The 27,681-nt window shown below is 40.7% G+C and overlaps 1 protein-coding gene across 1 annotated transcript in view; it reads right to left on the reverse strand.

Moving 5' to 3' along the window:
- The window catches only part of NUP133 (nucleoporin 133), a 53,490-nt gene that overhangs the window by 5,834 nt on the left and 19,975 nt on the right, over positions 1-27,681 (reverse strand). The window contains exons 11-25 of the mRNA XM_061161523.1: positions 27,249-27,406; positions 25,544-25,635; positions 21,379-21,542; positions 20,264-20,358; positions 17,480-17,704; positions 13,243-13,365; positions 12,533-12,632; positions 11,429-11,680; positions 10,638-10,771; positions 8,266-8,424; positions 7,513-7,648; positions 5,022-5,140; positions 3,556-3,636; positions 2,615-2,679; positions 866-954 (exon numbers count right to left, since the gene is read on the reverse strand). Of these exons, the coding sequence (XP_061017506.1) occupies positions 866-954; positions 2,615-2,679; positions 3,556-3,636; positions 5,022-5,140; positions 7,513-7,648; positions 8,266-8,424; positions 10,638-10,771; positions 11,429-11,680; positions 12,533-12,632; positions 13,243-13,365; positions 17,480-17,704; positions 20,264-20,358; positions 21,379-21,542; positions 25,544-25,635; positions 27,249-27,406 (1,992 nt within the window). The remainder of the gene's footprint in view (positions 1-865; positions 955-2,614; positions 2,680-3,555; positions 3,637-5,021; positions 5,141-7,512; positions 7,649-8,265; positions 8,425-10,637; positions 10,772-11,428; positions 11,681-12,532; positions 12,633-13,242; positions 13,366-17,479; positions 17,705-20,263; positions 20,359-21,378; positions 21,543-25,543; positions 25,636-27,248; positions 27,407-27,681) is intronic.

A 27,681-nucleotide genomic window follows, 5' to 3' on the forward strand; every position in this document is an offset into this window, starting at 1 on the left:
ACTATGTACCAGGCACTGGGCTGGGCATGTCTTATACAGATCAAATAATGTGTCCTGCAGACGTAGGTATGGAACATTTCCAACTGTATGTAAATGTCAGCATTGTGAATAAAATTCACATCCATCTAGAAGGGCTGCTAAGTTTACAATAGTTTCTGTCATTGTGTACTTTTTTCCAGGTGGTTTTGAAGAGAATGTCCTTATATCTTAAAAGATTGGTAAATATTACGTTAGCCTATTTTGCACATTGCCTGGATTTAACATCATCTGTTTTGATTGAATAATTCTATAATAAATGAGCTATACTTGTCTTTGTGTATAAAATGCACAAAATCTCTCACCTCTGGTCTAATATTCTCCATATACTAGTTATATGAAAGGAAGTAAAAGCTAAGTGTCCTCTACTTCATCTCCCTTCATAACAAACATTTAACCATAAAAGCCTCTTTACTTATTTGGATCTTGATAAGGAAATAGAAGTTTTGTTTTCTGTCTCAGGTATAAAACATATACCAAAGATACTCCCTTCTTGTTTCTTTTTATTTTGTCCTTAAAACTAATTTTAATATCCAAAATGAATTGGTAGAATATTTTGTGGTTTGTTCTTAAGCATGGTATGGCCAGTTTAGTGTGGGACACACCAAAAAAACTGCATTTCAGATTTTCAACCTTCACAAGAGTTAACTGGCCAAGCAGATGGCAACTCTACCATGACACAGCTCCTTCCCTTTATTTTAAACAAATCTAAGTACAATACCATTTAATTTTAACCTTCTGGTATTTGATATCTGGACAAATCTCCATTACTCTAAGACTTCAAACCAAGGAGTGACACTGTAATTTCCAGTATTACCCAACCACTTACCATCTTTTAAAAGTTTCTGTAAGATTTTCACAAATATACTGTCTTTAGATACTTCAATTGGATCATCTTTACCATCCGAACTGGACCAGCTAGAAAACAAAACCACTGTGAGGAGAAAATGAAACCATGGCCATAATCTGAAATAAATGACTTGTTTGCTGTTGTGGATTTGTTTTGATATTTGTAGTGGGCTTCCCTGGTGACTTAGAGGTAAAGAATCTGCCTCCAGTGCAGGATACTTTGGTTCAGTCCCTGGGTTGGTAAGATGCCCTAGAGAAGGAAATGGCTACCCACTCCAGTATTCTTGCCTGGGAAACCCCATGGACAGAGGAGCTTGGTGAGCTACAGTCCATGGGGTTGCAAAAGAGTCAGACACAACTTAGCGACTAAACAACAACAGCAACAACAGGGGTAAAGAATCTTGAATTTTGTGACACTATTGAAAACTGCTTAAATAAAGGAGCTTCAAATTAGATATACCCAGTCTCTAGATATATCCAGAGTCTCTATATTAGATATAAGATGCTATAGCCAGGTAGCATATATTTAATGTCCAAACCAAGTAGTAAGGTATTTTTCCCAAGAAAATTTTGTAAGTAAGTAACAAACCTAGTAATGATCCCAAAGTATGACTTTTCAGAGCACAGGCAATAGTTTACACATAGTTTAAATATATTATAATATATTCTGTTTTTTATAAAATGGCAAGCAGTGTCTGATGTAACCTAAATTTTCTTTATCTTGTTGAGATTATCTGCTACTGAAATACAAACCCACAGAACCATGCTCTGTAGTATTCAATGGCTACATCCCTTACACTTTGAAGCCAAGACAAGGAATTCCAGTCAAATGACATAGTAAGCTTTTTACAACTGGGAAGGAGAACCCAACAGGCAGAGCTAGATGCTTCAGAGGATGACCTCCAAGACCATATCTGACAACAATTTAAACTATCTATGAGTGATCACAGGAAGAAATGCTTTAGTAAAAATAGTTCCACTGCAATTTCTCAAAGCCACAAGAAAAAGGAAAACTGAGTAGAAAAGGCCTTTAGCACTCAAGTCATGCTCTCTTTAAAATTCTTTTCTGGGCCAAACATTTTTTTAAAAAAAGCATGGACTTCCCCTGGCGGTCCAGTAGTTAAAATTCCACACTTTCACTGCAAGGAGCGTGGGTTTGAGTCCTGCTTGGGGAACTAAGATGCTGTATCCTGTGCAGTGTGGCCAAAATTTTTTAAAAAATTCTTTCCCTGGGAGAAATCCATCTCTACAACTGATTATTCTCAGTCTCTCTTTGCCAATGAATCTTACCACCACCATTCCAGTGGACAGAACACCTTCTGTACAGGGAGATTACAGTGAAAAAGAGGTCTCAGTAACTTAGAAGACAATATTGATTCTCAAACTGTACTAATCTCTTATTTAAAAAAAAAAGTAGCCTCAAGTCTTCCTATGAAGAACTAGCCCAATTTCTGAGAAAATAAGGAACATATATATATTTCTGTGCAAATTGACAGTGCAAAATTTAAAATCAAAAGTAGAGAATCATTACTCCAGTGGTCTTAAATCCTTAAGCAATTCCTTAATTACTGAATAAAAAAAATTAGGATTGCTAATGAAACTATTAACATTTTCATAATAAATTTTACCATACAGTTAGGTTACAAAATGATTTGATGCATGATATCACAATCTTCCTAAAGAGTCCTTTCCCAAAATCATGTCTTAGATTCACACTATGGGAACTTACTTATCTCTCTGAAGAGCTTTGCAAAGGATTTCCAGTTTTAGATCATTTATATTTACATCTTCCTCCTTCACAGCAAAACAAAAAAAATCCTCATTAAATCCTGATTTTAAAAAATACATGCTTAAATTTTAGTTATGTCAGCTCCTAATACTATATAAATATTATTAAGCTTTACTTTATAATTTTAAGAGTTTCCCTGGTAGCTCAGCTGGTAAAGAATTGCCTGCAATTCAGGATATCCCAGTTTGATACCTGGGTCAGGAAGATCCCTGGGAGAAGGGAAGAGCTACTCACTGCACTATTCTTGCCCAAAGAATTCCATGGAGAGAGGAACCTGGCAAATTTCCCTTTCTGTAAGATGTTAAAGCTGACTCAGGAGAGTAAGACTATCAATAATTTTATGTGAAATTGTTTTCCGATTATTCTGAGATAACCTGATTTTATCAGGAAGCATGAGAGAGTCAAGATTTTAAACAGAGAAACATAAAAATCAACATATTATGTCTTTATAATCTACCAAACTACTCGCAGCTGCAGGGCTTACTATTTACCCTACAAAATTATCATTACAATCTTTTTTTTCAAAGCAGGCTGAGAAACAGCTTCTCTTAGGGTGAGTACTATGAAGAATAAATTGACAAAGCAGACTATCAGTTTGAGAAACTAACAATGATTTATTAAATACAAAAGAAAAAATGTCAGGACCTTGAAAAGCAGTTTTTATTTTTGCAGAGAAAAAGATACCTGGAAATGTGTGAGAATTATCAGGCGGCGAGCTCTCCTGACAGCTTTTCTAAAGACTTTTATGTACTCCAAGAGTTACAGGTAGCTGAACCAGGTAGCCTTTTAAAATTAAGACATTTTCAAGATGTACTCAGTTCTTCAGAAAACTATACACAAATTGTGATCCTTACCTGAGATTATCAAGTGACTTTACATACCTCATCAATATATTCCAGCAAATCCAAAGCCTTCTTGAAATCATACTCATTAGCTCTTCTGTTTTCTTCACAGATATACAGCTGTAGCAAGTTAAAACAAAGGGAGAATTATTGTAACTCATCCTATAAACAAGACTAGAGAGATTTACAGAGAAGTTACCACATTTACAGGTATTTTTATAGAAAAGAACAGTGGCACATTTGGAAATTAAACTCCATCTACCTCACAACAAACTGTCTTTTAAAATACACCTATGTTCATTCAGTAATTAACTTGCATAAGTTGGTGTATATATAGCTTTAAAATATCAGTAAATTGCTCTTGCATTTTTAAAGTTGGTGATAATGCTTTTGAAATGTCCTCATTCAATAGTTTTTTGAACACTGAGACTGATGAGAAAGCATGCAGTTGGTCCACAGTTTACTCAGAAGACAAGAAAACACACCAACAGTTATCCCTTGCTAGTTGGATCACAGCTAACTATACAATCACTAATGTCCTGTTCACATCATAAATGTCCTACTAATAACACTGCTTTTTAAAATACTGCACAAAAGCCTTTAACAGCAAGACAATATTCAAACCATTTCAGAAAAAAAGCTACCCACTAGTCATTGTGTTACAACACTTTAAACAATATTTTATTTGTTTCTGAACCTTTCTTCCCCAGTGTCAACATCTTTGAAATCAGGATGCAGTACTAAAATTGATAATGTATCAGAGTAAAGCTGGTAAAACTTTTTCCATCCTAACAGTATATAAAACAATGGTGTTACAGGCAACAGTTCCTCAGGTTTTTAAATTAGATATGTTCTATCAGGAGAAGCTGCTGCAAGCTCAATGTGAGCTCAATAAGAAATCTGTTATTAATACTAACAATGGCTAAAATACCAAAGATTTTGAATTGCTTGCTTCCTTAGTAACATAATTAGCGTAAACTCAAGGTGACTGTAAGACATTGCTCTTACATTTGAAATACTTTCTTGAAAGGAAAAGAGAGAAGAAGAATTAAGGGTGCAGCTGTATGCAATAAAACTGCCTTATTCTGGGCTGCAGCCCCTAATCTAGCTACGTCCTTAGGAGCCTGCTATGCTGCAGAGCAACGATGCGGATGGCACTTAGAAGCTGTGCAAATCCAGTTCCTAAAACCATCCTTCTTTTAAAGAACAGGAACTATGTCTCTTCGTACATGTCTGTCTTGTGCTAGAAAAGCACAATGGAAGCAACGTCTTCTGGCCACCTGGAGAAGCATCTTGAAGGACAGACAGAGAGCTGCTGGGGGCTGACCCTCCGCCTTCTGTTAACGGGCGTCCTGCTCCTAAGCAGCGCTGACACCTGACTCCAGAGGACTGTGACCAGGAGAACAGGAAATGGAGATGTCTACTCTGAGAGACTGTACTAAGGGGCCACGGAAACACAGGCTGCTCTGAGACTAAGACGGTGTAGGACTGTGAAAATCTCATACGCCAATGAGTTGCGATGCGGTCAGCACAGGCATGGCACTGAGACTCAGCTGTTTCTCGGCTAGCAGCTGTTCAGGCAGCGTCTCCTGGTGCAGCAGAAAGCGCTCTTGCTCAGCCATTTCTAGAAGACAACACAGGGAGAGGTATGAACATTCACTTTTGCTCTGTCATCAACATAAATTTAAAAAGAAAAAGGAACAGCTCTGAAGGTAATCCCATCACTATTCAACGATCTGAGAATGTTAATTAATTAATTCATTAATTCTGCTTATTCTTGATCCCTATGTTACAAATACTCATGGTCTTATCCAAGTCACATGGATTGTCCCAGCAACCAGAAATATCAGGGAGAGAAGAGCTAAGAAAACAAACCTGATCGAAGCGATTGTACAGCAGATGGCAATTTCAGAGACAGAAGCCCCCCAAACCTGAAGTGTCTGTTTTAAGGTTGCTCTGTAAAGTACCTCTTTTTACCTTATGAGAGTGTCTCGAATAATCTCATTCACTAAGGGACATGATGAGAACTTTCCAGGAGAACACCACCCAGAGGACTGCACCAATCCTATTACCCAGCAGTGGTTATTTATCTCCATATGATGAGGTAACAGGGCCTTAGGTCTGCATAAACCATCATGACCTGGCTTCACCCATGAGAACAAGCTGGGTTGCAGGAAAAAAGGGCTGAGAACTGTTTGCTAACAGCAGTTACAGCAAAATGGAATGACTAAAGCACAGATATGCTCATTTAAATACTGGCATCATTCCATATGATCCCAATCTTGTAAAAACTAAATGGAACTGTTTTGTGGAATTTCCATACCTAAGAAAACAGACTGGAAGGATACAGAAAAAAGTCACAGTAGTTATCTCTAGGGTAGAGGGATTATATTATTCTATTATTTTCTTGTTGTTATTCTTCTATACTTTACAAATTTCCATAAGGAAATTTTTATATAACCAATATAAAGTTATCTTTTAAAAATCTATTCCCTTCAACTAGATATAATGTGATAATAGTCTGCAGGAAATTATTGAGGCTTGAAAATACTCTCATTGTCGTGTCCAACTGTTGTGACCCCATGAACTGTAGCCCGTCACTTTCATGAGATTTCTTTCCAAATGTATTGCAAATTGTTTGCCAAAAAGAATTAATTCACACTGTTGTCAATATAGTATACCTGTTGACTCCAACCTGGTCAGCAGTGGCTGTTAATTATAATGCTTCTAATTTACTAGTTATAAAATGGTATTTAATTTCTATAATTTTGTAAGTAATTTGTAGGATTGACTATTTTACCATATGTGCTAATTTTCTTTCCTCTGCCAACAAATTTTCTATTTGTTTGCTTTTCCAATTTTTGTCTATGTATATAATCTTGCTTTTTGATGGAAATTCTCTAATGTATTAAACTTTTGTGAGTAAAAAAAAAAAAGAAAATACTCTCATTGTACTAAGAAAGCAAAAACTAGGAAGCGATCAGATGCAAAACAATAGCCAGATGTAAGCGGGAAAAACAGAAGCAAAACCTTGTGTTAAAATATTTTGACTAGGGACTTCCCTGCTGGTCCAGGGGTTGGGAGTCCACCTGCTAATGCAGGGGACATGGGTTTGATCCTTGGTCCAGGATTCCACATGCTGCAGGGCAGCTGGGCCCGTGCACCATGACTGCTAGAACCTGCATACCCTAGAGCCCGTGCTTCACAACAAGAGATGCTTCCATAATGAGGAGCTTGGGCACCACAATTAGAGAGTAGCTCCCACTCACTGCAACTAGAGGAAGCTTGTATGTAGCAACAAAGACCCAGCACAGCCAAAAATAATAAAAATAAATTTTAAAAAATTTTTTAATATTTTGATTAACATGCTCTCTCTCTGACAGACAGGTTAAAATATGGCTCCCCCTGCAGACTACTAACCAGCCTTGCAAAACATATACATACTTCTCTAGAACAACAGGCACCATTAGCATTTAAAAATGAAAGACAGTGAAAAATAATTTCAGTAATAAAAGTCAAATGCTAATCCTATGACTTGAGTACTCAATTTTACAAAAAGTAGAACTTTTTCTCAAGGAACACCCAGTGTCTCTGATTGTTAGAACTACGCATTTTGTAGTGTACCCTGGGTCACTACTATGGGCTTCCCTCATAGCTCAGTTGGTAAAGAACCTGCCTGCAATGTGGGAGACCTGGGTTCAATTCCTGGGTTGGGAAAATCCCCTGGAGAAGGGAACGACTACCCACTCCAGTATTCTGGCCTGGAGAATTCATTTGAATTTATTCTTTAGGAATTCTTATTTAAAGCACAAACTAGTTTTCTATAAAAAGAGAATCCCAATTATATAACTGAGTAATTGTCTAAGAACACTGAATAGAAAGGGGATGGCTCCTGCCTCTAGAGGATCCCATTAACTGATAACAGGAATGCATTCTAAGATTACACTGACTGCATGACTGACTTGTAAGTCTTCTTGTTCAAATACTGCCTTTTACCTTCAATTTTTTCTTGCAGTGTATCTTCTGAAAAGTCTGAAGCTAATGCCGCCAATTTACTCAAGCCAAGAAGGGTTTTTTTCTTTGCAAAGTAACGAGTTTCCCTATTTGCCAAACCCAGAAGTGTTGCATGAGCCTACAATAACAAAATATGAAAATTGTGGTAAAATTCTTGGTATTAATTCAAGTTAAAATAATGATTAAGTAAAACCCAAACTTGGTTTCCCCCCACAAGCTATATCAATGAAAGATCAAGTTACTATTAGCAAAACTTAAAATAGATCAGCAGCATACTTTGAGAGTAATTACACAATGAAATATCAGCCACTCACACTAGTCACTGGGAAAAGAGACATGTATAAAACGTTTGCTCTATAATAATTATATGTTCACTACAACACCTTGTCAACGAGAAACTTGAATTTATTTAATGTTTTTACTGATAATTTGAACATTTCTATTATAAGAAAATACTCATTACAAAAAATGGCCAATGACTGCTATTTATGTGTTGAAGTTTTGTGCTTTATTTTATTGTAATAACAGTCAAATTATAATAGGCTCCATTTCTTTTAACTGAGATATAACAAGTAACGGCAATACCATCATAAATGAAAAATACTTTTATCAAATTATGTGAGAGAAAGATACACATTAAAAAAAAATCTGTAGTATTTAACTCCAAAAAAAAAAAACTAGCTACAAACTAAATAAAAAATCGCCTAAATCTGATCCACACAGCTGAAACCTTACCTTTTCTAATTCTTGGCTGTTAATTTCGTGTAACCAGCTGAGATGTTCATGAGCTTGTAAAAAATTCGCCAACTGTCCATGCTGAGAAATGGGCTGAGATAATAATTTGCCTCGCTTTCCTTTCTCCAGATACCAACGGAAGAGAAAGTCTGAAAAATTCTGTAAAGAACAAAGCAAGAATCCAATAGTATTTAGTAATACAGTTTCAAAAAATACATTTCTGATGAAAAAGTATTAAGTTTTTTCCCAAAGGTCTTAGACTCCAGCATGGAAATCCTGTTTTTTAAACACCAAGTTCCTAATTGTAGGGTCCTCAAATGACTTCATCTGACAAAGGAGGACATTCAGATTCAGAATGGGGATCTTGCTCAACATCACCCAGAATCTAGATGTGCTCTGTCCAATATGGTAGTCACTGCTCACTTGCAGCTGTTTAAACTTAATCTAAAATGTAAAAATCAATTCCTCAGAGACATCAGTCACATTTCAAGTACTCAAAAGGCCATCTGTGGCCAGAGACTCCCATTTTGGACAGCACACATGAGCAAGGTCTCATTACCAGGAAGGTCTACTGGACACTGCTGGGACTCCATCCTTCCAGGATGAAAGATTCCAGGGTAGAACTGTGTGGCAGGTATTGATGTGACTGGCATGATAAATCAGAATTTAGCTAGGCTCCAAATGCCCAGGCAATTTCCCTTCCAGGGCATTTGCTGGATCCGGTAGTAGAGTAAGAGGTTGGGCTGGAAAGGAAGACAAGTGTCCTGCAGGCTCACACATTACTTATGAGATGCTTCCACAAAAGGGGGAATTCTACAACGAACCACCAGTCCCATTAGACATTTGAAACCAATTAATTCATTGGAATGAATGAATGTAACAGAGGCAGCAATGAAGCCCTGGCCTACCTCTATTCTTGATGAATTGAGTGATCTGCCTTTCATTTTATCTGCCTTCCAGGGGGAAAAACTAGTACTGATTTCCATCTTTATGGTTCACACAAACAAAGTCCAAAATACAACTTAAAAATTGTTAGATATAGGAGGAAGAAAAATATGAATATGTAGATAACAGAAGCAGACTTAAGAACGATCATTTTGGAATTAGCACAAAAGGACTTTAACTAGTAAACAAAATTTTTTTAAAAAAGTAAAAGAGACAAAGTAGAATGCGTGGAAAATGTCAACAGAGAATAAGAATCCTTAAAAAGAATAAAAATTATGATAAACACAAAGTACTTACTTTAGCACTATTATGAAATACAAGATAAGTCAGGTCCAGAAATCAGGTAGTGATCAAATAAGTTATATCCAGTCTACGAAATACCATAACACCATTTAAAATGTGGTTGTGTGATATTCAATGATATGGACAAATGTCTGTTATGTATTAAGTGAAATAAGCAGTTAATAAAACATGCTTCATAGATTAAAAAGACTATAAACCAAATGTTTAAAAAAGAGTTCTCTCTGGTGGTAGAATTATGAATGACTTTTTATCTTCTTCTTTCTTTATGGTGGTTTCCTGAATTTTATACAATGTTATGTTTATAAAAATCAGTTTTTACATAAAGATCAACTGGCTAAATAAACTGGTTTTAAGGAACAACTTAAATTTACATAGTGTCATAATGGGAACTTTAAAAAAAATATTAGAAATTAAAAAAAAAGGAAGCAAGATGTCAAAGAAGGAAAACAAGAGTCTTAGGTAAATGGGAATTTGAGCTGCATCCTATGCTCCCAAGATCGTCCATTCAAACTGTGGAACTCTACCAATATTACTACACCTAAGTACTTTGAAAATATAAAAATAGAAATAAAAGTCTTGACATATTTTTCAAAGGTCAAAGAATCCTTCTGTAATATTTATATATAAAAAATTGTCTGACAATTTACAAAGAAACATAATGTACAAATTAGTATCCAGTAAACTGCAAAAGGACTGCATCATCTTCCAAAAACACCAAGAACTTCCCTGGTGGTACTATGGATGAGAATCTGCCTGCCAGTGCAGGGGGTATGGGTTCGATCTCTGATTTGTGAAGATTCCACATGCCATGAACCAACTAAGCCCAAGTGTCACAACTGAGCCTGTGCTCTAGGGCCCAAAACCTGCAACTACTGAAGCCCATGTGCCTAGGGTCTGTGCTCTGCGACAAGAGAAGCCACTGCAAGGAGACACCACAGGCTGCAACCAAGAGTAGCTCCCACTCACCGCAGCTGAGAAAGCCTGCATGCAGCAACGGAGACCCAGTGCTGCATAATAAATAATTAATAAAATTACACATATTAAAAAAAAAAGAAAACTAAGTAAGATGTAAAATGGTAAAGGCTTCTTACAGGATCCACTGCCTACACCCCTGTGCTCATTACCTGATCAGCAAACTGGGTCATGTAGCGCTGCAGTCTGGTCTGGTTATCAGTCTGCTCACACATTTGTACCAAGATATCAAAGTCACAGTATTTTTCTGCCAATGAAGCAGCCCATGGGTACTGGCCTAGTGTGACTGTGGGAATGAGAACAGATGGAAAAAAAAATCCTGTTAGCGAAAACTTAGTACATAATAAAAAATAATATTTCTTGAAATTTTGCCTTTATTCCTATTACATACTAAAAGTAATTAATGGAAAGCGTTCTAGTTATTGGCACTTAGTTTCATAATCCATATAAACTCATTAAAGATGTATATTCAGCCCTTCCTCCATCACTGCCCACCTAAGATGCTACTCCCCTGCTTCACGGAGCAAGACAAGCTCCTCCTCTGAGTCTTGGCTGTGACAGTCTGGCTGCGTCCTCTGCTGCAGCCTCATCACCCATCCACACCCTCAAATGGCCCTCATCTGCTCTGCCCAGTGGTCGAGCCATTCCTATGAAGGTCTCAGACCGTAACAAGTTCTTTGAGGGCAGTCTCCACATGCTGATAATTTACTCCTTTGTAAATCATCTTCAGCATTGTCTAGGATACTTTTACCAGGTAAGTAATGACAATAAGGCCGAAGAGATGAACACAGAAAGCCATACATATGAAGAGTTGCTTAAGTTCTGACCTACAACTGGGTTGACAATGTTGTACTGAAAACCACTGCCTGAATGATCTGACTCCTCCATTCATTCTGTAGACTCAAAAACCCACAGCCCTCACTATTAAATATCATGCACTTACGAAGTGGAGATAAGAGATCTGATCTTTTCTGTAGGTATTCCATTTCCAGATTGCTGTATCTCTCTTGATCATTGGATTTGTCCACAGACTTGAGCTGAGAAACATAACCATCCAGGAAGCCATCAATCAGTGCTACTAACTGCTCTGTTAGAACGTTTCGGAGGTTGCTGTCTGCCTGAGGATAAACCATCTTCAGGACAGTCCTATGCTGGCGCACTATTGCTGTTCGGATGCCAGCAGGACCACTGGTTGCTGTGAAATCACACAAAATAAAGGGACAAGTAAGGGTTCCATAATGGCTACAGAGAAGACCAACTGCCTAAAAATTACATCCTGTCACCTTTGATGGAAAAAGAAATCAAACAGGGGGTCAGTAGACACTTGTCTATGTACTGCTCAAAACCATCTTCTCTATGGAGATGGCCTTGGCAAAGTCAAGTAAACCTGACTCTTCTTCCTTCTAAATTCCTTTAAAGCTACTCCACTTACTTCTGTGTGTTAAATTAACATAAAATATAGTCACTACTTTCAGGGCCTGCTTCTATGAATAACTATACACACTAAAACCTAGTAGATGCACAAGTATCAGTTAAAAAATTAAGCTATAGAGACAGCTGCAAATTATTTCAAAGGAATAAAGTGATTTTTCATAAGAACTGCTCATTTTGGAGATGTCACTTATATTAGTTTTTATTTCACTTACAAACTTGTACTAGGAGAATAATATGACTTCCTAAAATAATAGACTATTAGAAATATATTTTGGGACATCCTAGTGGTTAAGAATTCACCTGCTAAGGCAGGGACACAGGTTCAATCCTTGGTCTAGGAAGATTCCACATGCCAGAGAGCAACAGCCCACGTGCCACTACCACTAAGCCCACATGCTGCAGCTGCTGAAGCCTGTGCGCCTAGAGTCCGTGCTCCACAACGGGAGAAGCCAGTAAACGGCAATGGGGAGGAGCCCTGCTCGCCACAATGGAGAAGAGCCCTGTGTCCTGGTGTGCAACAAAGAATCAGTGCAACCAAAAAAAAAGAAAAACATATATAAACTGAACAACTGCTAATGAATCTGAAAATTGGGATCAGTGCTTGCAATCTCACCTGTCCATGGAACATACTCAGGTTCTTTATCTCCTGGCTCTTCTCTTTTATACAAGGAGTTTCTATTTTGTCGATAGTGACTAGCAGCTTGCAGCATGTCCTGGAAAACGAAATGTGTTATCACATGCAGGAAATGAGGGATCCCAGGATCTCTGAGATTATCTGAAACATCAACTTCTATTATTACAAAACATTACTCAGCACAGGCCTGTAGAATTACTTTTTGATTCTTTCTGCATTTGAAATTTGTTTTACTCCACAATCTAACTTCAATTATAGAAAATTATGGTAATCAAAGTAGGAAAATCATCACTATAATGTCCATGAGGTAAAATTAAATGGAATGTTTTAAGTAAGCTTTTGAGTGATTAAAAAAGAGAAACTTATTTGTTGTTGCTCAGCTGCTAAGCGGTGTCTGACAATTATTTAGATAATTACAATAAAATTGATATATTTACAATGATATATATGTCCTTCTCCAAAATAAAAGGCTTATTCTACCAAACAGAAACTTTTAATATGCAAAAGGCACACACTCAAAATGTCTAACTGACTGATAAAATTACTGATGTTTTCCTAACTTTTTAGAATTAACTAATGGCTAACCCATTATGGATTGCTGGTGATGCAGAGTTTAGGAATATGGAAACCACTTTCTCCTCTGTCCATGGTCTGGGCTTTGATTTGCTAGACTCTTCATATGTTTGTACCTTGAGAATACTGTTCACATTGATCACCACTTCCGCCCACTCAACTGATTCCATGGATGTGTCCTTCAAGACTTGTTCCTCATGCTCCAGTAAACACTCACAGATGGTATCTACCTGGGACACCTGCAGAGGACAGAGACCGCACCCACTAGTAAGAGAAATCATGCTGACAGGTGACAATCACAACTGCCTGGAATCGACCCAGCAGGCTTTTTTCACTAAGTTACATCCTCTGCTTAGTAGTCAGGGGTGTAGTCAGTGATAAAAACAAATTTTAAAACCAAGGAAAGTTAGACTCCCCTAACTTTTAAAAGGTAGCGAGCCCAAATAACAGTCTGATAAATAAGCAAATTCTCAACTGTTAGCAGGTAGACTTATTTAAATATCAAGTAACTGAAATATTTGTTTATTAGAGTTATGAAGGCTCAATGCCACCTTTAAATAGTATTAGGTTACAAATAATGTCACATTACAACGTAAAGACCCTAAACTACTGAATTAAACAAATGAATCAACAGATTAAAATAGTGATTCAACTGGCTAATGAACTGGCTAATTTCTTTCTTTGAGGAATTTATTTTCTTTAGACATAATAGAGATGTTTGTAGAATAGTAGTAGCTACATAAAAACTAAATATATAACTTGTAACTGTTCTTTTCTATCATTAATTATTAACACATAAAGGTAACTGAGGAAAAATGTTAAGCACAGAAACATTTGCTTCCAGTTTCAGCTCAGAAGTTAAGCTTTCACCCCCCTTTATTTATCAAGTGGATATCTGCTTGGTAGTTAGAGTTGGCATAGCATTGGGCACGCAAAGATAAGAAGAAATGGAAATCAGATTTGCTGCCCTCAAGGAGCTTACTAACCAGCTGAAGGAACAAGACAAACACATGCACAATGCAGCCCAAATAAAATCACTGTCTTGCAAGTCTTATTCTTCCTTTAGTGTTTCTGATGTCACTCAAAGTCATCCTAACAGCCCTAGCAAGAAACCTCTGGCACACTGAATTTGTGAGTTCTTTTTACACTGTTACTGTGAGAAAGATAATGAAAGCAAATGTGACATAAAGGCAGAAAACGACACAAAAGCAAATGAAACGCCAAAACATTTGCTAAATACCCTATCACATGTTACATGTTCAGTGGTTTCAAACACTGCTCATAAGCTGTACCAACACAGTTGGAAGGCCTGTTCTGAAGCTGTGAACCCACTTTTTAAAGCCCCAGGAGATGTGGGGCCCCTTCCCAGACTGGAGGCAAGGTGGAGGGTGCATCTTCAAGCAGCGTCTGTATCATTCTATCTTTCACCTGGACTGCAAGATCACATTGCCCACTAATTAGACCCTGACTTGGGTTAACCAGTCTCTTAAAATGCTAATACCTGTTTGTAATGTAATTTAGCACTTCCAAGTGGATGGACAGGTAAAAAGAAAAAAACTTGATACATGGTAAACTTATGTGTTCCTTCTTCAGTTCTCTTGAATTCTCTTTTTTTGTTATGATTATGCTGTGTGGGAGGACCTTTAGAACTTTACCCAAAGACCAGTAAATGCAAAGAGAAGTGAAGATAAATGGTGATGTAAACAATCTTAACTACTATCATTTTCTACATGGAGCGCTCTTTTGAGGAAGCAATCATATTTTAGTTTTTTTCTCCTGTCATGTCCTACGGTGCTACTCATCGATTATGCATCCATCTAACTGATAAGTCTCAGACTCTTCTTTTTTTTCCCCAGTTAACTGGGAAATGGACACACACTCAATTAACCAGTATGTTCTGTACTTTGATCTAAAAGTAGAAAAAGGAATCAGGCTCTTACTCAATCCAATCTGCCATTAATCATTAAAATAAAAACCTTTGTTTTATCATGTAAAATTATGTATGAGTAAAGACAAAAATGTGGAGAAGGAAATGGCAACCCACTCCAGTGTTCTTGCCTGGAGAATCCCATGGACGGAGGAGCCTGGTGGGCTGCCGTCCGGGGCTGGACATGACTGAAGCAACCTAACACACAGCACGTCCTAGATGCTAGCACTGATACCAAAGCTTACTTTCCATTTTCCATAGTTCAAAATCTTAAAATCCAGGGGATGAGCAATTAAATTATTTTACTTCTGTTTACTTTCTCTGGTGACAATTCCGTCATGCCTTAAATAGGAAAATGTCCAGTTCTGGCTAATTTACCACTGTTATGCTTATCTTATCCAAGTCCACCTAAACAGTGCTGTCCCTTCAGAATATTATGAACGTAAGTGATTTGATAATTTGTTGAATTACTGAGTGCACCTTCCCAATAAAACAGAAACTGGTCAGGCGCACTGTTTCTGCCTGACCTGAGCTGAACTGTGCTCACAAGCCACTCTCCCTCCCCTCACAACAGAAGATCTGTGCAAATGCACCAACCCTGCCATGTGGCGAAGGCAGGAAAGGACAATTAGGACATTGTATCTGGAGGACAAATCAACCTTCTCCTGTCCCATCCTTAGTGGGGTATGAGGAGCAGTTATGGGACATGTGATGTCCTGTGATGCCACAGGACCCGGAACTACCCTTCTCTTTGGTGATTATACTTTAAAAAATGACCTTGTTTTGTGTATTTTTTTCTGTAATATATTTTCAGTGCATCTTTTTCCTTATTAAATCCAATATTCAAATAAAATGGTGAACATGGGGGAAAAAAGACAAAAAGGGACACAAAAAATGACAATAGTTTGGTTAGATAATGAAATCTGAGGTGAACTGTCTTTCTTTGCTTTAATTCAGATTTCAGGCATACTTCCTTGATTAAAAAACAAAATAAAACAGAAAAGTATTTTGTCTTATATTCCCTAGAAAACAAGCCGAAACATATAAAAATGATGTCTTCTTAAAACTAGATACATTTATGGAGTCAACAGATCTGAACATAGTTCAGTGTCAAATTATTTTCAGGTTACAGTATATCAAATATTTAGAATAAAAGAGACTCTTGGCAGAGGCTACTAGTTGCTAGATTATAGTTAAATTGTAGGAGGAAGGAAACAAAATTAGAAGCATCAAACAGAGAAGTTTCCCAGATGCAAGAAACAATTCCACATTCCACAGAGTTGGGGGAAGCTAGCACTGTTTCTAAACTCAGGTAATGCCACAAAGGTAGGAGGGGCAGTTCCAGGGAAGGATCATGAACTCCAGAAGCAACCTATTAGCATGCCCAAAACACTGCTGTAGGTGGCTCTGAGCAGGGTCTGTGGTCCCCACTGAGACAAGTGGCCCTTGGGTCATGCTATGAGTGCTTACTCATGGAGACGGGAAGGCAGCCCCGTCCTTCACAAGGCTGCGAGGGGTCACTCAGGCACCAGAGCTGTGGGCTGATTTCCAGCACCTTTATCTCTTCTCCCTCCCAAGTTTACAGTAGGTTTTCCTTTTCTCTGAAAATAAATCTGACTTTAAAAGTGAAGTGGAAAAAAAAAATAAAAGTGAAGTGGAGGGCCCTCCGAGGTGGCCCAGTGGTTACGACTTCACCTGCCAATGGAAGGGACAAGGTCGACCCCTGGTCCAGGAGGATTCCACATGCCATGGGGCAACTACTGAAGCCCTCGCTCCTAGCACCTGTGCTCCACAACAAGAAAAAGCTCACACACAGCAATGAAGACTCAGCACAGTAAAAAATAAATAATTTTTAAAGAAAGATGCAGAGCAGGATCCTAGCAGGCAGCCGAGAATTTAGAGAAGGGACTGTCTACAAAGCTGTGGGCAGGAGTAAGCGCACCCGGACAGGACGGCGTAGCCTCGGGCTACAAGCGGCGGGGAGCCACGACTGGCTCCAGGCCTGAAGGGGCGCTGGGATGGAGCAGCTGCTGGACGTACAGAGAGGGCAGCCAAAGAGGAGGCCGGTCTGACAGCAGGCACAGAAAACAGGCAGAAGCAGCAAGGGAGGAAGGTGGGGACAAGGCTCCATCAGACCAACAGGAACGGAGGGGCCGGGAGCCCACTGTGGAGATGTCCCCCAGGGGGACAAAAGGGCTGCGGAGAAGCACAAGGAAACATCAGACACGTCGTCAGCTTCCCAAGCTCTCACCCACAGGGAGTGATCAGTGAGTGACGCTTCTGAGTGATAATTTACCCAGAAAACACGGAGTTCAACGCAAAATGCAACGAGATCTTCTGTCCTCAGTGCTCTCCTTGCTGGGGGTCCATTCAGCAAATGGCAGTGCTCCAGAGTCATGCTAAGGGGAGGAGGGCGCTCAGCTCACCTCTCTGAAGAAGACGTCTGCAGGGGTCAGGTTGGACGGGACGTCACAGTCCCTCTTGTTCAAAGCCATCAGGATCGCTGTGTTCATGAGGTCAGGAAGCCTCGAGTGGTGGTTCTTGAGGATGATGGCGGCAGCCAGCTTCTCGGCGTGCTCACAGAGCAGCAGCCGTGTGGCCATCGGCGTCCCTCTCACTGGAAAAGTGCCAAGGCGTCTAAAGAGGCCGACCTTGTGGAAAGACGAACACGTGTTCTTAGAGAGCATTCAAAGTAAAACACAGGAGGATGCCATCGTATCCCCACCAGAAGCACACTGGGCACAGAGAGGCTGGCCCCAGTCTCCCCCAGAAAGATCTCCGGCTGCTGTCTTTGAGGCTGTTACACACACGCGCGCACACACAACCAGCCAGGGCAACTTACAAGGAAGTATAGGTGCTTCTTTTCTAAGATTACACTGACCCCAGAGATTCTGTCAACTACTGCTGTCTCTGCCTGCCTTACTCCTCAAATTATTGTTTATGGTTGTCAAAGAATTATAAAATTGTTCTTTTCTACCTACATTAATCAACTCCCCTCAACTCCAGACCTTTGGAACTAGAAGCTCAGCAGTCCTCAAGTTCCAGAACGCTAAAGCCAGGGGGAGGATGGGGTCTCTAACCCTCTGCATCAGCTGCCTCTTTACTTGATGCCCATTTCTGCCTCGAGAAGGAGAGTTTATATTTAAAACTATTTCCGTAGATACAAGTATGTAGTTGTACATTTCCCCTGATTATTAATGCAAATCTTTCAACAAAATAAGCTCCAAATATTAAAGGAAATATAGAGGTGTAGGCAGAGTGGGACTTTTAGATCTGGATAGACATTCCTTTGCAACAGACACTGCTGCCAGCAGCTGCGTGACTCCACGAGGTCTGAGCCCAGGGAGGCTGTGACAAGAGATGCTGCAACAGCTCCAGCTCCACGGACTCTCCCATCCCAACACGCCCACCCTCTGGCAACATGACCTTGCCACTTCTCCCATCTAGAAGCAGAGTCAATTCCTCAATCCCTTTCATCTGGCCTAGCCTTGTGATTTATTTCAATCAATGGCACTTTGGTGGAAATGACAATATGTGATGTCTGAAGCCTACAGCCTTAAGTTCACCTCCTCAGAGTGCTCCCTGGAGGAGAGCATTGGCAAAGGAGGCCAGTCCAGCCGAGAGGAGGATGAGACTAGGTAGGGGGGAACCAAGAGGCCCCAGCAGATTGGACAGCACCGCCTGCCAGTAGGGCAAGACACCCGGGGACGTGCCAGCTCAGTCAGCCAACCCCAAATGTGGTTCAAGGAGGGGGCCCAGGGGAAGTCAGCAGGACTACCCGTCAAACCCACTGAGTTGTTTCAACTTAGTACATCCTGGGGTGTTTGTTTTGTATTAATAGTTAAGTGATATACTTAACAATTACATCAGGAGAAAATGTGTTTTTTCCCCATTGATCTGTAGCCCACCTAAAATACTAAGAAAAGGAAGAACTCAATGAATAAATAAAGTTGTCTTGTCACGACAATAAGAGCAGACAGGAGCCAAACCGTGCATTAAAACTGAAGCAGTATGCAGGATTAGAAACCACCAAGACATTTCTGGAATAGTCTAGAATCACACTGTCCAAAAAGGTAGCCACTATCCAACAAAGTGGTGACTGAAATGTTAGTCAATTAAAAAAAAAATTCAGTCCCTCAGCCGCAGCAGCAATTCCAGTTCCTCAGCAGTTGCTGGGGACGGAGGCTGCCATGCTGGGCAGCCTGGACACAGGCCAGTCTACCGCCACAGACTGCTCTGTTACACAGCACTGGCTTCAGTCTTTTTAACAGAGGCGTTTCTAATCTGGGAGAAAAACACAGAAAATGGGAATAATCTAACTCCTCTGGATTATGCCTGGGATACAACTGATCAACAAGGCAAGGATGGGTGATTTTATGTAACAACTCTGTCTAGCAACAAAAACAGAGTCTAATTCTAGGCATGATATAAATGGGGACTTCCTTATCCCTTAAAAAAAAAGGGATACTTTAAATGAGTACTTGATGCTAATGGCACGTCTAAATTAAACATCTACATATTAGAAAAACCTGTCATCACCTTCAGAGTCTTCACTGTCTAATGATACAAATCAACTCAGGAAAATCTAAGTTTTAAAAAGCACACAGTACATCTGAATGAAAAGCAGGGTGTCACAAAATGTAACAAGAAAAGTTAAAATAACATTTTTGCTGCTGCTGCTACTGCTGCTAAGTCGTTACTGCTGCTTCAGTCGTGTCCGACCCTGTGTGACCACATAGACGGCAGCCCACCAGGCTCCCCCGTCCCTGGGATTCTCCAGGCAAAAACACTGGAGTGGTTTGCCATTTCCTTCTCCAATGCGTGAAAGTGAAGTTGCTCAGTCATGTCCGACTCTTAGCGACCCCGTGGACTGCAGCCTACCAGGCTCCTCTGTCCATGGGATTTTCCAGGCAAGAGTACTGGAGTGGGTTGCCATTGCCTTCTCTGAACATTTTTACTGAAGTATACTATTTTTCTCCTTTTCATCTTATTTTCAGTGCAGCTTTGATTCTTGTAGTAACAGGTTCCCACCAGCCCTGGAATTATTTACATAAGTCAGCAAAGAAAATGGACAAAAGGAGTCATGTCCCGCCCAATGAAACACCTCAGAATTAGCAAGGAAGGGTCTCCCGCTGTCACAAGAGAGCCACAGGAAGCACAGCAAAGTCAGGAGTCCAGCCATTCGGGTTCACAGCGACTGGGATGCTTACTTGGTGGATGAAGTCCATGAGGAAAGAGTGGGCTTTCATCTTGTCTTCCAGCTGGTGGAGAATAATCAAGGACGTGTTGCTGAACCCAGGTGCTTCTGGTGAAACAACAACAAGACAAACACAAGACAGGCTGGCTTGACAACAACTGCTGCCACTAAAAGTTGAGAAAAATCTACACAAAAGGGAAGAACTGGCCTTTCCATGCAATTATTAATTACATTACCCCTCAAGAGGTTCAAAATTTATAGGAAACCTTTGGGGCTTTGATAAAATTCACACCACAGTTATTCAAAACACAAATATATTACTACTAGCTTCATCACTTCGTATCATTCTAAGCCTGACAGTTCAAAACAGTCAAAGAAAGAAGGTGAGCACTGCTGTTTCCTTCCCAAGTCTCCAAGGAGCCTGTTGCTACTTGCTAGGTAGGAAATTAGGGAGAAAAAGGAAGCTTGAGACAGTTCCATGGTCCTTGGGAACCACCCTAGCCCAATGCTGCCTGGAGGGTAAGAGAAACAATCAGGAGAAGACCCAGGGCAGAGAGGAGAACACGTGCCCACTTCTAGAGGCTGAGGTTTGATCACTGCTGCTGTTAGAAAAACATATAATTTCTACTGGCCAAATTCAGGAGTTACACTAAAATTATCATTTAATTTGGGGCCAGTAAGTGCCAAATGTTTACCTATGCCAGGAATTTCCTTTTAGAAATAAAATGCTGACAACATGTAGGATTTGCTCCAACGTTTCCTCGGTTTCTGTTCTACTATGCAGATCTGTTCTGAGCCCTTTGTGTGTGTGTGTGTGTGTGTGTGTGTGTGTGTGTAAGTAAAATAGATGAGGTAGGGTTTTTGTTGTTGCTGTTCCTTATTTTGGGTGTGCTGCAAGGCTGGCAGGATCTCAGTTCCTAACCACTAGACCACCAGGGAACTACCTGCGCTGAGCCCTTTTAAAAATCTGCTATAAGGAAAGTTACAACCGTTCACAAAATACTGAATTAATACTAAATGGTTTCAGAAAATTAAAAAAATATGCACCGAGAAATGCTTAAACAAAAGAACCAGAATATTCTTGTCGCAACAGACCTCCCTGTAGCATTACACTTCGGATGCTCTCACCCTCGGGCACAGACTCAGCCCAGCGCGGGTCGGAAGCCGGGTAGTCGTCCAGCAGGTCCACGCTGATTTGGGTGACAGCTCTGTCTAGCTCACTATCGGAGTCCAAATCAGGGTGAGAGCAAAACAGCTCATCAACTATCATTTGAGCATGACCTAAATCTTTCCTGAAATAAAATTAGAAAACAAAAGCATTACAAATCAAAGTACTAAATTCACTATGAAAGTTAATTGTGAAGCTAAAATCCCACATGTTAGCCCAATGTTTATCACTTCTAATAACACTTATTTAAAAGGGAGACAACAATCATCCATTCCTTAATTCAACAAATATATGATGAACATTTACAATATGCAGGCTCTGGAGACAGGACAATAAACAAAGCATCAGAACCCCGCCCCACGACGTCACAAAGGCTACGATGGCAGGAGGAGTGAGACAACGGCAGTGACGCGCACACACAAAAGCTAGCAGCGGGTCGCGAGCACACAGAGGAGAAACAGGACCCGCCAGGGGCCAGGGCCTTCTCGGAGGAGAAGGTGCGGAGGCTGGGGGACTGCAGGAGGGACGCACAGCCACAGAGACAGCTCCCTGCACACCTGTGGCAAGAGAAGCGAAGGCCTGGGGAATGGCGACCACCCAGAGAGGAGAGAGGGAAGAGGGGTCCAGGCAGACCCCCTAGGAACACCAGCAACTGAAGGACAGTGTACAGAAGGTCTCAGAAAACGTGACAGAGTGTGAGCTCAGAAGGAAATGTGATCTGTTCTAGTGTTAAAAGATCATTCTAACTATGCTATGGAGATGGGCGATCAGACATGAGGGGTAAAAATCCAGAGAGGAAGTTACTGCAGAAATTTGTCCAGGCAAGAGAGGATAGGAATTTCCACCAGCAGGAGCTGCAGCAGAGAAGGAGACAAGCAGACAGCTTTGAGAAAGAGATACAAGAGGGAAATTCTGGCCATTGGTTAGATCTGACATATAAAGATGAGTCTCAACAACTGAATATGGCTGGAACATAGGCTGGGAAAGAAAGAATAATCTTTGGAGAAGACAAGCAGTTTCAGATGTGTTACAACCAGCTGCCTGTGGAACACACAACTGCTTTTGAACATTCATCATTATGTGTACCGGCCCAGAGCAAGGTAGATTTGTGTTTCTTCAGCAAATGAAGCCTGGGAAGGAGAAAAGATTGTGCAGGGAGTAGAGAGAGGAAAATATGGAGGACAATAACAACTGGAGACAGCTTCTCAGGTAGTTTAGCTATAAACAGGAACAAACAAAAGAGATGTTAGCTCAAAGGGGGACACAAAGACCTGGTCTTTTTTAAAAATGGCATGTCAGAGATATAGGACAGGATAACTAAGAGAGTACAGTCTCAAGGGAAGCAGGACCCAGTGGCACTCAGAACAAAGACGGAGACTGGCCTCAGGAAGAATACTTCTTCCTGCTCTCCAGGGAGGTAAGGAGGAAGAGGAGCTGGGGTGCAGGGAAGCCTGTGCGTGCTAAGTACAGGGAGCTGTCTCAATGGCTTCTGTTATCTCTGTGGAACAGGAGGCTGAAGCAACTGCTGGGCTGTGGCGGGGTGGAAGGGTAGAGGAGAGATGGGGACAGAGGAGGTGAAGAAAGGGTCGAAATGGTCTCTGGGCAGAACAGGAGACAGAGCTGATCAGAGAAACACAGAGGAACTGCCAAAAAATGTTAAAGGCAAGGTTGAAGCTGGAAATCTAGTTGTGCTAGAGGTTACAGGAATACAAAGTGTACTACAGCAAGATCACTCAGTAATGAAATGTTTTACTCAAAAGACGAAGTTTCTTAAAATTCTCATGAACAAGATTTTATATTTATACTAAGTTCAGCAAAATGAAAATCAAAAGAAAATTAATTTCAAAGAAACCATACTAAAAAAATAGTAATATTACCTTCACAAAAAAACTTAAACAATAGTTTAAAGTTCTACCCACCAACTTGGGCCCTATGGAAATAATCCTGGTTGTCACAGGCTGGGGGAAAAGGATGCTACCAGCATCAAAAGGGAAGAGGCCAGAGATGCTGCTAAACACTCTACAATTTACAGGACAGCCCCACAACAAAAATTATCTGGCCTCAGAGGTCAATAGTGAGAAGACTGAGAAACGCTGCTTTAAAGGTATCATAATTTCATTTGTGAAGTGTCTTAATTTTTTAAAGACTATTGGCTGATACCATCCCAGAAATGATTACTTGTTCACCTCATGGTACTTCATGCTAAGCAGTGTAAGTAGAAGGCACAGTTGTGTTAGAAGCTCAATAACACCAGTCCGAAGGTTACTATACTCTCAGCACTTAAGGTCAGGGACCCCTTCTGGACTTAATCATCTTCTCCAGTAAAACGTTTAGAAATGACTATGCTGGGTGGAATGGTGTTTCCCCCAAAGCCAAGTATACTCAGAAACTCAGCATGTAACCTTATTGGGATATGAGGTTTCTGAAGACGTGGTCAGGTGAGTTACGGTGAGGTCACACTGGGTTAGGGTGGGCCCTAACTCCAATGACTGGTGTCGTTACCAGGACATGTGAGGACGGGAGCACAGGGAAAATAGCCACGGATGACACTGGCCACAAGTGGAGGGGCGCAGACGCGGCCCAGCCAGCCAGGGACCAGCGGCCACCAGGAGCCAGGGAGACGCAAGCAACGGTCCTGGCCCAGGGTCTCAGAGGGAGCTGGCCCCGCTGGTACCTCGATCTTGGACCCCAGGGCTCCAGACCTGTGACAGAATAGATTTCTATTGCTTTAAGCCACCCAGTTTGTGGCAATTTATTACAGCAGGCACAGGAAACTAGTACAATGACTCTATTACCATATAAATGTTGAGATGTGACAAGACTGTCAGAATTGTTAATTAAAGTATAAAATTATACAAGATAAAATCATAGTATTAATCCAAATCTTGGCAGTCAGACTGAACACTACACAATAAAACAAGATTAAAAGAATATTATATAAAAACAGAAACCAAAAGCTGATCTAATGGTGCCCTCCTCTGGACAAGAAACTAAGTTCCGTAGACCTCGTCACTACAATGGCCCAGAATTTTCAACATGTGAGCGCACCGCCCCTTTCAAGCTGTGTGCCCCTTTGGTGCGAGGGAGGCTCCGTGCACCAGACACCACTAGGAGCGGAATTACAGGACCATGAGCTGAGAGTGAGGGAAATGGAGGCAGTACAGTATGAATATCTCTTCAAAACAAAGATCTGCTGAACCAGAACTCCAGAAACGATAAGCGGTCTGTCCAGTCTCACACAGCTAACTAGGGGCAGAGCAAAGGCTGGATCACAATGTTCCTGAGTGTTAATTCCAACATTAATGGAATGCACACCATTTAAGGAAGGTACCAGACACATATTATGCAGAATGTGTGTGGGGAACAAGCAGAGATGACTGTACCCAGTCAGTAAGTGTGACGGAGTGAGAGCAGTTGTCTGCCCCACCCTGTGCATACCCCGGACCTCGCCAGGGCCCCTGGGATATTAGCAAACATGACCAGACAGAGACTTGAGGAGCACTCACGTAGCAATGCTTGCTCTCTCCTGCTCCCGGAACCCTGAGGCTTGAGAGAGGCCAAGGCAGCCTGCTAGATGAAGAGACACCGGCCCCCAAAATGTGGGCAAGTGTAGCCAGACAGCTGGCTACTAACCACAGACCATGCACGAGCTCAGGCAGGACCAGGAAAACTACCACCCCCAGCGTAATCCCAAATAGCCCAACTGCAGGACCAGGAGCTGTATTAAGAAAGCCAGTGAGTCCTGCGGTAACTGCAACAGCACAAAACTCGACCACCAGGCCAACACTTTACAACAGCTGGGATGACCGTCTGTATGCAACTTCACTGCCTTCACATCACACAGAACAGATGCTCACAAGCCACCTTACAACTACCATTTCTAGTGCTGCACTGTTGCAACAAGTACAAGGGCTGTGCTACATCATGTTCTTCCCAGCCTGGCTGGAATCCTCCCCTGGCTACCCAAATCAGAACAAGAGGTTGTCAAAGTACTAAGCTCAGAAAAACATCTCGGTGATGGCGTCATTCCTTCAACTCACTCCCACTAGCCAACAAATAAGCAGCAAATGTCAGTAAAGTGTCCTTGGACATCAAAAGAGCCATAATTTTAAAAACTTGTTATACCTGCAGAATTGCAGAAAAGCAGCTTTGAGCAATTTGGTTTTATCTTCCTGGGCAATAGTTTCATTCTTGGTAGAAGTATCAAAAACCACACTCTGTAAAATAATAAACTATAGTTTAGAGTTGAAGGTATATAAGAATATTCTTAGTTACTGCAAAAAAAATTAGACCAAGCTATGAGGAAAACAACACAGACACAAAAGCTGTTTGCCATATTCTCTGTATCAATGACATATATACTTAAGACATTTACGGAAACATCAAATGATTACAGTCCTACAGAAAATGTACATATAATTCAGGAATTATATTGTGAGTAAAATTATTTGGGGACTTCATCACAACACAACCTTTGGATAGCTTTACCCTTATATCACAGAGTATATTTCTAATCATAATGGTTGATTTCAAGCTTAAAGAAAAACTTAGAGAAATTTAAAAGAAATGGAATACTGTAAGATAGCTTCAGAATACATAGCAGGATTGTGAAAACTACATGATTACAAAAGAATGAAAGTTTTTTGAAAAGTTACTTTCTGTTCAAACTGTTACTAAATCATTTTCATTTTGAATTACACAAAAAGTCTATATACTTTACATATTCTTCAAACAGAAATTACCCAAAATAGTATTAATGCTTAAAAGAATGATAAAAATCTCACAGATCATGAGCTTCAAGATGACAGTGAAAAAAATGACAGTTTTTACCCCGCTCTCCCCTCAAAAATCATCCCAGATATTAAGAAGAAAAAGAGACTCAACCCCCCACCCCCCACATCTGTGGTTCCAGCTACACAAAGAAGGAAAGCAGAGGGAAGAGCAGCAAGTGACAGAAGGGGAGACCAGGCAAATGCAGGCGGTGTGCAGATGCTGAGGACAAGGAGCAGGTGGTTCCAGGCAGACAGCAGGCACAGGGTCTCTATATGTGACCGGGCAACGCTAGACAGAAAGTCATCTACAGAGCTGCTGGAACGTGCTGGAGACTGAACCCGGCATCAGACAAAAGTGAGCAAATATACAATTAGTCCACTCCAAGCATCACATGAAGTTGTACACTACATTAAAGAAATATAATCAGCATACTGCTTCACTCTGGACTGTAAAACAACATCCACATTGTGATTAGAATGGAAAAAATGTATACTGGAATGATAAAGGCAAGGCAGAGCCGTGGAAGTGACCCCAAGTCCTCATCTTCAATAACAGGAGGTCTACAGATGATGAAAAATAACGAATGAGAGACAGCAATACACACATATTACTTAGAAATATGGAGGAAAACACACACACACAAAAACCCCTAGAAGACTTAAAAATAGTTGCTTCTGAATAAGAGGACAAAGGAAACGAGAGAGATAAAAGAACTAATGTCTTCATAACTCTTTTAAAACTGTATGACTTTCAAACATTTGTGGGAAATAGCCCAATAAAAACGTTTAAATCCTTTGTAACAGGCTTCCTTGGTAGCTCAGTGGTAAAGTATCTGCCTGCAATGTAGGAGACGTGGGTTTGATCCCTGGGTGGAGAAGATCCTCTGGAGAAGGAAATGGCAACCCACTCCAGTATTCTTGCCTAGGAAATCCCATGAACAGAGGAGCCTGGAGGGTTACAGAATCATAGGGTTGCAAAGAGTCTGACATGACTTAGCAACTACACAACTACAACAAAATCAACTATATTTAAAAAAATAATTATGAAACCATGTTACCTCATTGCCTGGTCCAGCAACTGAAGATGCGAGGGAATCTTCAAGATCTTCTGCTAATATGGACACATTTTCCCTTGAAGTAATAGACACCAATCCACTGTTTCTAGAAAAAAGGATAGGTATACCCCCACAGGAACCAGCTCCTAAAATACTGTCTCCTAAGAGAAAGGAAAATACGCAATCAAATACATATTACCACACAATCCCCTCCTGAATCTACTTCCCTAAGCAGAAGAGCCTGCTGACGGCCCTTTACCGTGCTACTCCTACTCTGCACCCAGTTATGACCCTGCATCAATCAGGGCTCCCTGCTATCTGCAAAGGCAGGCTGAGTCCTCCACGGTGCTGCTCAAAAGCAGCGCACAGTGAGCCAATCAAGAACATCATCCCTTCCGCAAGACACAGAGCAGCAGCTCGTCAACCCCACTCTGAC

This window comes from Dama dama, chromosome 15, assembly GCF_033118175.1.
Source record: "Dama dama isolate Ldn47 chromosome 15, ASM3311817v1, whole genome shotgun sequence".
Classification (NCBI taxonomy): Eukaryota; Metazoa; Chordata; class Mammalia; order Artiodactyla; family Cervidae; genus Dama; species Dama dama.